This window comes from Stegodyphus dumicola, chromosome 1, assembly GCF_044657685.1.
Source record: "Stegodyphus dumicola isolate Sdum_Otavi_A_Nest chromosome 1, ASM4465768v1".
Taxonomy (NCBI): Eukaryota; Metazoa; Arthropoda; class Arachnida; order Araneae; family Eresidae; genus Stegodyphus; species Stegodyphus dumicola.
In genome coordinates, this window is record NC_140768.1 from 120,384,138 (window position 1) to 120,401,020 (window position 16,883).

The 16,883-nt window shown below is 33.1% G+C and overlaps 1 protein-coding gene across 9 annotated transcripts in view; it reads right to left on the bottom strand.

Annotated features, from left to right (window-relative positions):
• LOC118189586 (uncharacterized) overlaps positions 1 to 16,883 on the bottom strand; it is a 180,175-nt gene that overhangs the window by 103,666 nt on the left and 59,626 nt on the right. For 4 of the 9 annotated variants that reach the window (XM_085819887.1, XM_085819877.1, XM_035360214.2 and 1 more), the window contains exon 1: positions 5,820 to 6,015. The exons of 1 other annotated variant lie outside the window; for it this stretch is intronic. In XM_085819887.1, coding sequence (XP_085676013.1) covers positions 5,820 to 5,871 — 52 coding nt within the window. In that variant the 5' untranslated portion in view covers positions 5,872 to 6,015. Of the gene's footprint in view, positions 1 to 5,819; positions 6,023 to 16,883 lie in introns of those variants that run through there. 4 more of the 9 variants (XM_035360212.2, XM_035360211.2, XM_035360209.2 and 1 more) reach the window with 2 other exon arrangements.

The window sequence follows — 16,883 nt, forward strand, 5'->3', positions numbered from 1 at the left end:
TGTCAATTTTCTTTCACTTTTTATGTGAAAATAGGTCGATGTGTACATAGATAAAGTCAAGGGTGTGCGCAAAGCCATTTTTGTGCAATTCTGGGATTTTTTTTAAGTGAAAATAGGTCGATGTGTACGTGGATATCGAGTATGTGCAATTCTTAAAAACGCGTCAAGCAGTGGGTGATTCTGCACTTTACTCAAAATTCTATTGCAGACTTTTCGTCACGGGCAATTCCCAAATTGTTAAATCCATAGGATATCAAAAAAGGATTTAAAAATTAAACTAGTATTTCAATGGCGTCTTAAAAAAGATAGAACTACATAAACTTATATAAACTTACGCAATCTGAAATCAGCGCGTACGCTAGACTTGGCGAGCTGTTAAATGGGCGCGTTTGCTAGATTTGGCGCTTTTGCGCATACATTTTCGCTGCAATTATTTTACGGTCCTCAAAACGGAATATTACCTAACCGTTTTGCTTTAGTATTCCCAATAAGAAATTCCATGGTTAAAGCTAGAATATATAGCGACTGTAACTGTTAAAAGATGGGGTTACAACCATAGTCATAAAATGAAACATTCTAAGCGACTGTAACTGTTAAAAGATGGGGTTACAACCGTAGTCATAAAATGAAACATTCTAACTCATTATAATCAGGACCAACGAAAGAATATTTGACACATCTAACAAAGAAACAGAATTAAATCTCCTTGAAAACTGTCTTTATACAAACGCAATGTGTGTCAATCTGTTTGGACAGACTATGTACTAGGGCTGCTGTTTCTAAAGTTTGTGGACCGGCAACACTGCACTAATTCTGTAAAAACGATTCACTGATAGCTGCTCGTGAAGATAACCTGCACTGAATTAAAACTAACGAGCATTTTAAGAGTTCGTTTGCTCGCTAGCATAAGCCGAACTCTCATTTTAGAACGGTGCATAACAATGGTAGCTTACAAGAACACCTTTACAATGGCGAATGGTGGTCCTTACACTGAAAGTAGACTTTACAAAGGAAGGCGCACAAATTGGAATTTCTACTTCAGAATAGGAATTGGAATTTCTACTTCAAATTGGAATTTCTACTTCAGTCATTAGGTTAATTGGAAGCAGGAAAGATGAAACATATGCAAACGCCTTCGCCGGGAATCGAACCACGGACCTCTGAAATACCGGTTCAGTGTGCTGACCATTACAGCACGAAGGCACGCTAGGAAAGTGGGAGAAATACCTTCTATAGGTACGCTACGCATGGCATGACAAGGTATGCAAGTTCATACAAAACTTTAAACGGTAACCAAGAAATTATTGCGTAGTCTCTTTACACCAGAGAATCTCCATACAGACTATATCTCATAGGAGTTAAGCGATTATTAGTTCATAATGAACTAAAAAGGGAAAGCTTCCAAACTGACTGTAATATGATTCTCACAAAGCTCATATTTGAGAAACTACCGCACCTCTGAAAACGGTGTCCATAATACGAAAGCCGCTTTTCAAAATGAAAAACTGCACCTATTCTCCTCATTGGCATTGGCTCGAGGCTTACCGAGGGCATTGCTCATTACATGGAATCCGAATATTGAGCTCTGTCCGAATATTGAGTTTTGGAACAATTTTCGTCCACTGTCCTAACCATAAAGTTGCACATAATTACACATCTGATAATATGTATAAAAATCATTGTAAATCATTCTACTAATTAACACCAATACAATAATTTTCCCTGAATACTTATACATTAATCGTACAATTGTTTGTTGCTACCAATCTCACTTGTCTGACACTGGTCAGGACAATCCCACAACATTCATCGAGGTATGAAATCAAGTGCGCCTGTCGCTGGCAAGAGCTTTGAGCACTATATAAGTGACAGCCCGACTTTAGCTCAGTTCCGACCCTGGGCAGAAGTGTCCAAGAGTTTCCCACCCTTCTTCCCAAACGACCAACCTCTCGAGAGGACTTTCGGGTCGCAGCATATTTGGACTGCCCCGATGCAGCACAGACACTATATATTTACAAACATCCATACCTTCTCCAGGATTCGAACTCGAGTCCTTCGGTATACAATAAATCAATCCTACAAAATCAACTTTTACCAATAAAAGTGAACATTTCATCACAATAATATATACAGAAACTTCCATTGCTGTCGCGTGAAACGCAGTAACAAAATCGCATGTGGTCTACCGTTCATTAAAAAAAGTATTAAGCTTCTCGAGGATAAAATGGAAAGACAAATGCCACATTTTAGAACATGATAAGAATACGTGACGAGAATGCATCACATGCTATCTCAACTAGCAAACCATGGCCATTTTCGTCGATTCAAAGCGCGTGATATAAATCTGCATAAGGTCAAGGCAACTCGTGAAATTACAGCGTCACTGATAAAATATTTTGGAAAACAAACTTGCTGAAATTTGGTAAAGGCTTAGCAACTCAGTTAACAAATAAGAGAAAAGAATTCAGCTAAGGAAAAGAATCAAACAGGACGATTTCATTATATTAATAAATAAGATTTTTTACATAAGCTTTCTGTGTTTAATGGTAAAAATCAATTAAAATTCATATACTGAAAGGAGGTTTTTATGACTTTTAACATAATCTGCAAAAAACTCCACCCCCCCCAAAAAACTGCTCATAGTTTAATTTAGAAAACAGTTTATAATAAAATATTACATACTTTTTCTGTTGAAGAAGTATGTTCTTGATAATGCTCATAAATCGGTTTGAACATTCCTGAAAAATCACGAAGCTAATCAGTTTTGGTAACACTACAGACTCCTAGAAATACTTTTTTAAAATGTAAACTCGTCGAAGAAAATTATTAGACGCTAAAAGATATTTTCTCCCGCCTTGTTAACATGCCTTCCCATGTAATGGTCACCAAGCTCGGCGTGCATTCGAGAAATCCGAGGTTCAAGTCCTAGCGAGGGCACGACTAATTTTCACATCTGTTTCCAAATGAAAAACTAATGTTTCTACAGTGGCATCCGAACTAAAAAAAGTGGTGTATGATGATTCTTCACCACCAGGATTTGGCGATTGGGTCTTCTAAAAACCCCGGTTGCCCTTTAAAAGGGGGACTATATATAATAAATAAAGTATATAAACGAGTATATAAACGTCGTTTCATATTAAGTATGTGGTGGCCATTTAATGCCATTTCAGAAATTGTAGGAAATTAAGTTCTAGCTCGCCCAAAATTCAGTTAAGTATTTTTATGGAAACCGAATTCTTTTCTGGACTTAATATGGCAGATAATTAATTCCATTAATGTAATTCCTTTAAAAAGTTTCATTAAGTCTGAATTAAATTTTTGCGACTCCATTTAGGGAGTCTATACCAATTTACTTAGCGCGTTATTTATTGTATGCATAGAAAATGAGAAAAAGTAAGGATACGCTCCAGTATTTCCAAATGATTGTCATAATTAAATTATTATATGGAATATTATTATATTGGATAATTACCTATTATATGGAAACATACAATGCAAAACGAAGTCTTACAATAATGAAACTGACAGTCGACAAATTTAAAGTTTAAATGCGTAGGCATTTCAACCGAACAGTCTATCAATATTCTGAATTTAGGCTTTTTCTTAAACAAAACCTATTCCTACTATTACAAGTAAAAAATGCAACAAAAATATCTGTCATATTTTACTCTCTAAAGTAAACATTTTGGTCATTTTTTACTCTTCAGAAAAATCTTCGAAGTCGAGCAATACATGCTAGCAGCTTAAGAATTTAATTTTCTGAGTTTTTAATAAATAAAGATCTGACTATTAATAATTATCAGCGCATGGCTTTTATCATAGGTTAAATTTGAATAAATTACGGATTTTAAGATTGACTGTATTTTTCTCTCGAATTATCTTTTCGAAAAATATGCTCTTATAACTGCTATCTGATATTAAAAAAAATAACATGATGACGGTAACATTGCAGAGACATTCGGTATTTTTTGGAAGCAGGAGAGATGAAAAATGAGCAACGCCTTCGACGGGAACCGAAACACGGACCTCTGGAATACGCGACCGGCGTGCAGACCACCACATCACGAAGACATGCTAGGAAAGTAGGACAAATACCTTATATAAATAACTATTAAATTTATTGTAACATGTTACTAACTTTTAAATTTGAGGTTAAAGCATGTTTACTATATTTAATTTTCGTTTCTGAAGAACAGCGTATGAAGCCTCACATGTATAAGGTTACCTTTGTTGTAAACCATTTTTAAATTACAAAACATCTTCAACAATTCAAGGCCACGTAGCTTTCATTCTTTTCCAGTATGGTGATGCCTACTATGCAACCCATCATTTAGAAAAATACGTGCTATTAAACTACGAACTTCTTCAAATGATAAAACTGTTATCAACAAACATAACATTTTCCCTCCACAGTCTCTCTTATAACATACCCTGATATGTTTTCAGATCACTCTCTCATAAAAAACCTGTCAAAAACTCGCAGATTCTCATAAAAGTAAAAAAGAATTTAAAAAAATGTTTTATTTAATAACAATTTTTAAAGTGTAATCTTTTTCAAAATAATTTTCTTTCTTCAACGTAGTGTTAACCACACGAAGTATGGGTTAGTTGATAATGGTCAAACTTCATCAAAAAACATAAACTCAGTTAGTTATGCCGTTGCATAAACGGCATAACTGAGTTCGGAATTTGAAAGTGTAATGTACTCATTATAGAAGCCTTAGATAAATGTTTCAGATGAAACCCAGCGCATTTCAGTTCTTCTATCTGAGATGTTTGTTCAAAATCAACCATCAAGCTACATTATTCTTTTATTTTTCAAACAATTTATCCGCTCTACAACTGTTATAATTTATAAGAAATATATATGCCATAGCTGCCAACCTTGAACTATAAAAAACCGGGAAGTTTTCGGTCCCAAACCAGGGATTTTCCAGGACGTCATTGAGCCATGATTCGGTACCATTTCAAATGAATTCTAAGCTTACCTAAATTTCGTTATAATGCAAGATTCAGGTTATTTAACTATTCATATTATGATTCTACCGTAAAGTATATTAATATTTATTTAGATAGTCTAAATTTTACGTACTTTGCCTAATTTCATTTGGGAATTTTTCGACACTTTTGCACGGAGAAAATCCGGAACAGGGTAGGAAAACTTTAATTTATCCACATGCGATGAAAATCCAAATTTAAAAAACGATGAAATGGATGCACGATGAAAAAAACGCGAAATTTAAACATGATGAAAATAAATTATTACTTAACGTACATACACTGCTGAAAAATTAAATTTAGTAATGTATAATGATGTAAAACAAAATTAAATGCAAATATTACCGAATTAAATATTGATTGAATTTCAATAAAATGTTCTATCAACATCTAGAGTAGATTAGACAATTCAGATCAAATAAAATTTTGTAAGAAAAACTGCTGAAAATCATTAGGGGTGGTGTAACAAAATGGACACAAATTTTCACTAATTCAATACATTTCATTTATTTCTGAAAAACACTTTTTTAAGTAAAGGCTAAAAACTAAAAAACCAGGAATCTGCTGATCTACTACAGGGAGGTAAGATGTAAAAGCAAGAGACTTGACAGCTATGATATGTACATGTGTATGCAGTCGCGCATATGCACGCACATGTTGTTCGTACTTGTGCGAATTAAGCGAATATTTATCCCACGACAACCAGATAATTGCAACATAAATGCATCACATTTCACGATAAATAAAGTTTTCTTACATAAACTGCATATGCTCAAACTATCCTTCAGCACTTAAATAATACATGCTTTCAAAAATCTTACTTTCATCGACTATGTACGATCCGTACTGAAACACGGAAGAAACACAACCCATTTTCTAGCCAATAATCGATACACATCCAAACAGGCTTAAGAACTGGTTCAATCTTTTGTATCTTTTTGCAGTTTAAAACAATAACAACAAACACTTGCCGAGAGAGCACGTCACGTCACATGTCCTTTACTCCTCAAAAACTCTGATCCAAATGCGTCTTCCCTTGCCAGAGACAAGGAACAGCAAGACGTGAAGCAAAACAACAATTTAAAAAAACAGCCTTCTTCTTTCCACAACTGCGAACCCTGATTTGCTTGATATTTACGTTCACTCCGCCTCTAGATTGCAACGTCAGTGTTCTCGACCTCTTTACGAGACGCGAACTTCTTCGCAGACAGAAAACAGCATCATCGAAAGGGGGACTTACACTTGCCCTTTTCCTCCGGAAGTAGCCATCGCCCAGATAACACGTGCTTGCTGTATTGTTGTTTTCCTTACGGCACAGCTAACTCCAGCTGTGTATACCAAGAGTGATGCAATACAGCTAGAACATGGACACGTACAACAAGCAGGCATTATATACAACACACGGAATATTAAATACTATCATTCATCTATATATTTAGAATTGAGCTCACTATTTATTTATGTGTTTGGAAAAGACGAACAACAAGGCTGGCGAAAGAAATAAAAATTTTTGGTACGGAAAATCTCCGCTCATCCGAATTAATGTCAGCGAATTCATTTCGGACAGCTTTTTTTTCTTTCAATACCCAATAGTTATTTTGTTCCATAAAAAATGGAAAGAATTCATTTTAAACACATATTTTTTTCAGTTTTTTTTTAACACGTTAGATAAAATAACCTTCAATATCTTAAAATAAATCTGCAATGCTTCTTCTTATTCAATGTTTCTACGTGTTAGTTTTCTAAAAACGGTAGTCACCTTCAGCCATTTAAGTAATTTTAAAAACGTGTCAGCTTCAGTAATAAATCGCATCAGTGTCTATTGTTTCAGTTTGTTGTTGTCATCAGTTTCAGTCGTTTAAATGTTAATCTAATAAATATTTTTAAAATTTCAATCACCTCACATAACTCATGTGTGCGCACACACACTTACACATAATTTACAACTTTATACATAACATCAATTAGAATAATTAATGCCCGAGTTATTCAAATACCACCCGCATCTTTAACCATTTAAGCATTACTAGAAAAACATATCAACTGTCATTATTCCGTAATAAGGGTAATAAGGTTTTTTTTTCAATTACCCCTAAACAACGGATTACTGAGTTTAATAAACAAACATTCATACAACGCATGCAGCAATCTAGAATTACGATCTCTCACATTTAACTATTATCAGTACTGTTGATTTTCAATTATCATTTAAATCAACATTCTCTCAGCCCTAGATTATTTAACATGTTACTGCTCATTACGAATTTTTATTGGTGAAATAAAGAACTTTAAAATCTTCTGCTCTTGGAAAAATTACGGAACTGCCAATTTTATGAGATAAAAATGTACCATCTTTGCAACCGAACATACATATTTCTTAAAAGTGAACCAAACCTTTTTCGAAGGAACACTCACGAAAGAATGAAATGAATGAATTTGTTCAAATTTGACAAAAGTTTTTTCCTTTCAGTTTTCTATACAAATATTATATTTAAAACACAAATTATCTGTAATCTTTCATCATCAAAACATAAGAATATAAGTTCAAATAGATGTTTTAAGTGTTATAGTTTATTTCATTACGGCAAAGCACTCGAGGCTAACTGCTTCAAAAAAAGGTGTCTTCGTGGAGCATTTTCTATGCGTATTACACCTAAAACAAAACCAGTGAAGATATATTGATAATGTAAGACTCTCTAATTATGAATACAAATATCAATTAATAACTATTAATTAAAAAACCTGGTGACTGATAAATAACACATAACAAAATTTTACACTTAACAAAAAAAAAAAAAAAAAAAAAAAAAATTCGAGAATTTTGCTAAAAGTATCACTTGATTCTTAGATGTACAATATTCTTGGATATTTTCATTTATTAAATTATAGTAGTAGATATATATTAAGGTTAAACCTATTAAGCTATGTCACTGTACCTCATTTAACTGTCCCTTGGTCGCTGAAAATTTCCAATTTAGCAATCAAGCAATCAACTTCAATAACACATACGAGAGATTAAACTTAACTAAAAACTTGCAAAATTTCAGGAATGCCAAGTATTTAAAGCAGCAGAACTCAAAATATTTCATCTACTGGCTCTCGTCCTGCAACGGGAATTCTAATTCTACACTATATCTAATTTTACTTACCGATCTACGTGTGGGTGGGTTAAGTGGAAGGCTATCTTTCACAGGCTAAATGCTCTTGCAAGTGCTAAGTTACCACAGAATTCTTCCTAAACTACGAATTCGCTCACTATTCAGACTGAAAATAATTTGTATTCTGGTGAAAACTAAAAAAAAGGGAAGGTACAGAAAAGAATTTAAAAAAATGTATTACCTAAAATATATAAATATTTTACATACTAAATTTACCGTGAAGTATTAGACCTAAAGACCAGTGTATCCAAAATGGTGTCATTTGAATACTTGTAATCAATCCTTAATCATTAGTGAGGATCAGTACTGAGACAGCAGCGAATACCTCAAATCAATTGCTTTCAAACATATTACAGATCGTTTCAGGTTTGATACAGAGAATTCCATTTAGTGTGTTATTCTCAGTGCTTTCTTGTACATCTCATCTAAAGGAATCTTGCAGCTGAAAATCAAAACAAAAATATTCTTTTCTAATGATACTCTGGGAATCAATAACTAAAGTAATTACGTCTTTTCTATATGAACCCTGCTGCTGAAGTTTCAAAGATATCATTAAAAATATAAGGAAATATCTCTTCAAAAGATAGTTTGCGATCATTAATGTAACTTTCGAAACATACTCGGTTTTCGATATTTTTTCCATGTGAAAATGAGAGATAAATGATCTCAAAAACCTTTTAATGATATGAGGTATAATACTTCGAAAACTGTATAAACTCGCAGAGAAATAATAAAGGGCAAATAATGAAATGATTTTCATACAAGGTTTCATGCAAGGTCACACTAGTTTCTAATTTAACATTAGAACAGAATCAACATGTACGCTGGCAATGGTGTTACTAAAACGTATTCTGCACATTTTGAAGGACAATCGTGAGTTTTCTCTTTATCGCAAAAAATAACATTTTCAATAACATTAACATCCGTCCAGTGTTATATCTGCCACGTTGTACAAAAGAGAAGTTTGCATTCAAAAAACATAAACATTTAAGAATTTCATCTTTTGATGTAAATATTACTTTTACTCGTTCTACATACGTTTATGACACTATATGCATGCTTCCAAATGCCCATATTCGGGTGGAGACGTACATTATTCAAAATTGGATGGCTCTAGGAACCGTTGTTTTATCACAATAGAAGAAACATATATACATTCATGCTGATTATTCATTACTTAATTTCTTTAAATATAATGCAGGGCTCTAATAGTTGGTGGCAGCAATTTTAAAAGTGATTTAGACTTTTATAGTGAACCAACGCAAAATGCCGAAATTAATAGCCCTTCTTATCTAACCCTCCTTTAGGCTAAAAATTTAAAACAAGTTTTTATTTAAAACTGATAAAACAATAAATGAACTAAAAAGAGAAAAATCATTTATCATACATTACTGGAAACAAGAGATTAAAAAAATACTCTTTATAAAATTTATCTATATTTTATAAAAATAATAAAAGTATTGGGCGCTCTTGACTATACGCAAAAATTACTTCGCTGCAATTTGAAAATTCAAACTTAAAAAATAAAAAAAATAAACAAGTTTTTATTTAAAACGGATAAAAAAATTCATGAACTGAAAAGAAAAAATAATTTATCATATAGTTTAATGGACTAAAAATTCTCTTTATAAAATTTATCTAAAATTTTATAATAAGAATAATAAAAGTATGGAACGCTATTCATGATAATACACAATAACTACTTATTCATTAGTATTTAATAATTTATTTGATGCACTCTCAATCCTTCCAAAGTAGTTTTACCAAGGATGATCAACAATAAGTGTTAGATTGTTTGCATTTTAAAAAACCTTCCCACAGAACTGAATTTGGATCGATGTACCGTAAATACATTTAGGGAAAATAGCGGGAAAAAAAACAGGAAATTTGCACCAAATTTATAAAGAGAATGGCTTACACTTTTAACAATGCAATTCGAGTACTAGATACCTTTACTTAGGTCTCCAGGCTATTATTATTCGCGATTTAAAATTCTAGAAGAATTTTGTAAAAATTTACTTGATTCTCTTACACTATTTGATAAATTAGTCTTATTTAATTTGATTAATTAACTATTTTATACGTTTTACACAAAAAGCTCATTTAAAAAAATTTTTCAGATTTTAAATTATGTCCAAAGGGGTGATTTTTTAATATTTTGTGTGTTACCTTATTTATTAAATATCACGTTCATCACTTTAATTACTTTAATCAGTTCAAGAGCAATATCGCAAAATAACTTTAAATTGAGCACATCTTTAGAATTTCCGATACACAGTCTCACGGGCTGGAAATAAAAATATTTTTTTTTTTGTTCAACGTTGCCATTGCTCTCTTTAAAATCCTTGAGTTTGTTAATCAAAAATTCATTAAATTTTTATAAAATATGAAATTGGTAATAAAACAAATTCAAATTTCAAACTTCGGCTCCCAGATGCCCATATTCGCAGTAGGATTACGTTATTCAAAATTGGAGGGTTCTAGGTACCATTATTTTATCACAATGCGAGAAACATTCATACATTTATACATTAGTTAATTTATAATTCTTCATTAGTTAATTTCTTCAAATATAATACAGGGCAATAATATTAGTTGCAACAGTTTGAAAAGTGAAACAGACATTCAGAGTGATTCGACGCAAAATCGCAAAACGAAAAGAATAGTCCCTCAGGGTAAAAGCCCCTTTGGACAAAAAAAAAAAAAAAAAAAAAAAAAAAAAAAAAAAAAAACTACGTTTTAGTCTCAATTACATGTTATCAATCAAATTTTTGAAACACAAAATGATTTTTCAAAAATGAATAATTACTCTTTTCCTTCCGAAACATTCCAACCTTCCAGTAAAACACATTATTCCCAATTTTATATTAAAATTTGTGCATATAATCTGAGATAAAATAAATCACGTATTTGATCTTAGACGCTTTTGGACCTTGTGCTCGCATTTTCTCCATCTGAAATACATTATTGTTATAGGTTTCTTTCAGTCACCGTTTGTATCCATAATGAAATTGAAGAAAGCAGCTTTCATTCAACTGTACCATAAATGTACTCAGTATCAGGCTGTTTTCAATAGCATTAATTATGTGGAAGCCGGATTCACCAAAATCTGCAGAATGGATAATGAATTCGTTTCATATATCCGATCTCAGGGAAAGTTTTGCCATTTCATTTCCATTATAAATCCAATAGTTCAGAATCGACTTCAGGTTGTAACATAATCTATGTTAACTTCCTGTTTTATTAATATCAGTTGGTATGAAATTACCCAAATTATATTATCAGTATTTCCTGTAGCATAAGCCAACTGATTTTGAGCTTTCTATTCAAATGCACCGTACATTTTAATTATGTTAAATACTTAATATTTGTTGGATAAACTCTGTAGACGTTTTTTTCGTCTTAAAAATCGCCTTGTTTTTCTCTACTCACTCTGTTCTTTAATTCCGTAATATATTGAACTCCAAGTTCTGAAGGCTAAAGCTTGCACAGCATGTGTAAGATTCAAAATGTGAACGAAGCTCGTGTTCGTCCCTGACGCATATTCTATGTCAGAGCTTTTAGGGGACACAAATGTGGCTAATACTAAGTAATCAAGCCGATTGAGTTCATTCAATAGGTGGCAGTAGCATAAAACTAATAAACATTATTACATTTATACCTCCAAAAAATTAACGACAATTTTTAATTCATTCAGTCTTGGATCAATCATACACATCATTCCATTGATATTTCTTAACTGAAAATAAATTCATTGTTTTCATTTTACGTGCATTAAGTAAATACCACATAATAGACGTAGTTAAACAATTCATCCATCATTCTGAACATCCAAAATGATGTTCAGATTTCCATCATTCTTCAAAAAATTTAAATACTTTTTGTATTGCATTCTGTTGTTTTGCCTTGTTAAAACTGATCATCATCATTCATCGATCTTAGGTGTTTCCCCTTTACTATTACTATCCTCAAGTTTAGGATCATAGAGAATGTGAGACCGTTATCTATCGCATGATAAAGCTGGACAACTCATTTCTCTGTGAGCTTGCTGAACCTTTTCTGTGAATTTAGAATGTTTATTAATCATGTTTAAGAACTAAAGCGCCAATAAAAGTTAACAAGATAATTTCTTTTGAACTTCTCTTAATAAATCAACTTCATTTTTTTTTCTTTCCGCGCGAAACTATAGGTAATAAAATATTAGTTTCAAACCCGCTAAAAGCAGTGGTTCTCCAACATATTTGCCCCATGCGCCTCTTTCACCATTGCCGCTTTAAAAGGTATACAAGGTTTTCTTTCCTTCTTTTGCGGTGTAATGGTAGCATACTCGGCGCGTATTTGAGAGGTCTAGGCTTGAGTCTCGGCGAGGGCATTGCTCATTTTTCATGTCTTCTGCTTCAAAATAACTTAATGACTCTACAGTGGCGCCCGAACTAAAGGTGGCGGATAATTCGTCACCCTCAGGATTTGGCGACTGGGGTCCCCTTATTCCCCGGCACTTAAAAGAAGAAGTATATAGGAATTCTCTTCCTCATTTCCGCATGCCTTCATGACGTAATTGGTAGCATACTCGAGTGGTCCAGGGTTAGAGCCTAGGCGACGGTAGTGCACATTTTCACGTTTCTTGATTTAAAAAAGACCTAATGGCTCTACAATATGTGTTTTACTCATACTGTAGAGACACTAGGTATATTTGAAAGCAGGCAAGATAAAAAATTAGCAACGCCTTCGCCGGGTATCGAACCGCGGACCTCTATAATACGCGCCCAGCGTGCAGACCACCACACCACAAAGGCATGCCATGAAATCGGGAGAAATATCTGGTATACTCCCCTTTTAAAGGGCAACTGGGGTTTTTAGAGGGCCCAATCGCCAAATCCAGGATGTCAAGAATCATGATCCACTATCCTTTTAGTGCGGGCGCCAGTGTAGAGACATTAGGTATTTTTGGAAGCAGGCAAGATGAAAAATTAGCAACGCCTTCGCCCGTAATCGAACCGCGGACCTCTGGAATACGCGCCCAGTGTACAGACCACCACACCACGAAGGCATTCCGTGAAGGCGGGAGAAATACCTTATAATACTTTGCACGCGGAACCTTTCGTAGAATTTCCGATAAATTTCCTTTATGACAAAGTTATCTATAAAGCTACATAATAGGCTAAAGCTATGTAGGGCTCTGCTTCCGTTTTTAAGAATAACAGTTTTTATTTATGATTATAGCTAACCCAAATCCAGATGTGTATAAAAAGCGGAATTAAGGTATAAAAACATGTTCGCAAAGAGAAACAAAAATATTTTTCAAATATTTTTCACAATTAAAACTTACAATATAACTTTTTATATATTAAACTGAAACCTCATTCAACTAAAAGATTCTTGGGAAGCATGTACACTATCAACTGGCATCAATTAAATAAAGGGTGCAGACATCCAAGCCAATGCCTGAAATCAGCGTAAACCAATATCTAGAAAATAAATACTTATTCTGTGATCAAAATCTTTCCAAAATAATGTTATCTCATAGCAAAAGAAGAACTAGTCAATTTTATATAACTTTCCATTGGGTCTTTGCATTCTTGACATTTTCAATTTTTGTAGTTAGAGATATAAATCAATATGATTAAAACCTCAAATATGTTACACTGTTTTAATTCCGTACAGCATTTGCATATCAATATATTAAACAATTTTAACCTCGTTTGGCTTTCAGCTGTTTTGGAATACTGTTATATTTAAACTTATAATTAATTGGGCTTGAAATTTTCCTTGGCATTAGGAATCACAAAGTAACTCAGAGGCAAAAAGATGAGAATTACACAATCATAATATTTATCCCTCCCCGCTTCATATCATTTCAAGTTTGATAAATTTATCAACCTCTTGATTTTGAAACAATAATAAGCCTTCGCGAAATTTTTCAAAATATGGAATTTGTCAACTGCATTTTCAAACAGTTTTGTTCCTTACTCCTAGCACAGATGACGCAATGATTGGGTTCCAGCCGATAATTAACTCAGGTCCTTATCAGTTTATAATTATATTGTTCTGACTTCGAGAATCATCAAACTAATTAGGCATTTTTTACTTAACATTCATACTTCGATGATCTTACTAAACACTGATAAGTAGCTTTGCAATAATAAACTATGAAACGAGGGAGGAGAGAAACAATACTCAACCAAATACTAAATGAAAAGTTTTTCTCATAAATGACGGTTAAATGTTTCGAATTTACCTCACAAGCAAATCTAGAAACCTGTACATGTTACTTTTTATAAGGCATGGCTTTCAGCAAGCCACAAGCACAACATTACATTCATTTAATAATATTTCACCTTCAAGAAAGCAATAGCATTATCAATCACTTAGAATTTCTCAAACGATGGAAAGCGAGTAACAACTTTTGAGCTCATTCATAATCAAGAAAACGACCATTTCTAAATAAAACACACATTTTGGCAAGATGATTTAGTAGACATAGCAACAACCTCTAACAAAGACTCAACTTTTACAAGAAAATAGCTCAAAAGTTAAACGATGCTTTAAATAAACGTTTATGTCTCACGCTCCAGAATTCGGGGGAAGAAAAAAAATGGCTGACTGAGAGCCCTTGAAGCTCTTAATATACGTTCGTAATGTAGAAGTCGTTTCGAGGGAGGGAAAAATCTAAAATTAGACAGACATCTTCGACGGAGGAATTCCCGACTTTCTCACTTCCTTTAATTTTTGCAGGCAATAGGGGAAGAAGCATCTGCGTTCTGGATGATGTTTATTCGAGCCTTATCGCTAACCTTCGACCCCTCAAACATAACAACTATTTCCACGGGGGGAAATCAGATTCCCAGCTGTTAGAGTGTTTTAGTAAAATATTTAAGGAAATGACGCCAGGCATTCCCAGAAGGACAAAGAACTGGGTACGAGTTAAGTTTCGAAACAGGCTCTACCCTTGTTGGATTATGAAATAATCAAAGACAGCCTTCATCAAAACGTATTTTATTCATACAGAATGAGAAACATATAATTTTTAAGATTATAACCGATTTTAGGGCTTCTGAATGTTATCTTTCTGCTTCCTGAAATACTAATCAGCTTTTTATTTTTTGATATAATAATATATTCACATAAATATGACATGACCAGTCAGTCATTACCTCACCTCCCAACGAACCATAAACAAACTATCACTTCTGTTTGGTTCTTTGGTATATAAAATCAAATTTGTTTATAAATTTTATGGCTCAATGTTATCTACAAACACTTTTTTATTATTCTATTCTCACTATACAACAGACAATTTTAAGTGGTAACTAAAGTGCTCATGTACAAATCCGTTATCATGTTTTCATTTGAAAATACTGATCGCATTGATCGTAACATATCCTCCGATTAAATAGTTTCGGATTCACAAATCAATGACTTGCACAATTTTAAAAACAGCGTATCTTTATGATTAGAGATAGACTGTTAAGTGCTGTCGTACATTTCTTCTTACATTCGCTATATTATTTAATTAATTATTAACGCCTAAAGTCAGAATTATTACCGCCAGAAGAGCTATTAATTTCGCTTTGGCATTTTGCGTTGATTCACTACAAGCGTTGTTTCACTTTTCAAATTGTTGCCACCAAATATTATCGCCCTGTGTTATATTTAAAGAAATTAAATAATGAACAATCTGCATAAATGTATGTATGCTTCTCGCATTGTGATAAAACAACGGTACCTAGAGCCATCAAATTTTGAATCACGTAATGCTCCACCCAATATGGGCATCTGGAAGACCTAGTTTGGAATTTAGAATTTGTTTTATTATCGATTTCATATTTTGTAACACTTTAACGAATTTTTAATTAATAAACTCAAGGATTTCAAAGGGAGCAATGGCAACATTGTACGGGAAAAAAAAAAAAAAAAAAAAAAAAAAATTTTATCTCCAGCGCGTCAGACTGTGAATCGGAAGTTCTCATCAAGATTTGCTCATTTCAGAATTATTTTGAGATATGGCTGTTGAATTGAATTTTATGGTAAGTGCGAAGAACATGATATTTAATAAATAAAGGTAACACACAAAACGTTAAAAAACGCCATTTTGGGAGTAATGTAAAATCTGAAAACTTTCAGATTTTTTTATCTGCTATTTCTTTAAAAATAATACATCTGGTGACAGCATCCTTTTATTTGAAAAGACATTCAATACAAAAGTGATGAGGATTGAGGACAATAAATTTAATTCCTACACAACCAAAACTCATTGCATTTCACAACACATTTAATGCTAACATATGTTATATGTTTGTTCTCAATCAAAAACTTATTTTATATATCAAATGTGAGAAGTTTTAGATTACCTCGTAATATATTTTTTACGGAAGTCTATTCAGAGCTTCAAGTTAAGCATCATATCCGATTTTTCAATTTTAGACAAAATCTAATTTGTTCCGAATATTATACAAGCCTTAAATATGGGTACTCAAACTGAAAAGTTTTGGATTATACAGTAGTACCTCGCGATACGATGGGTTCGCGATACGATGTGTTCAAGATACGAAGTGGAATATCGCAAATATTCGTGCTCGCGAAACGATACGTTTTTCGCGATGCGATCCCAATATCTCTTGTCGCTTGAAATTGTTTTGAAGTTGGCGCGCTACGGGCAAACCTCACGCGTCACTAAGCAAGCCTCAATACGTCACTATTCAAGCTGTTCTGGTATTGGTCGACGTG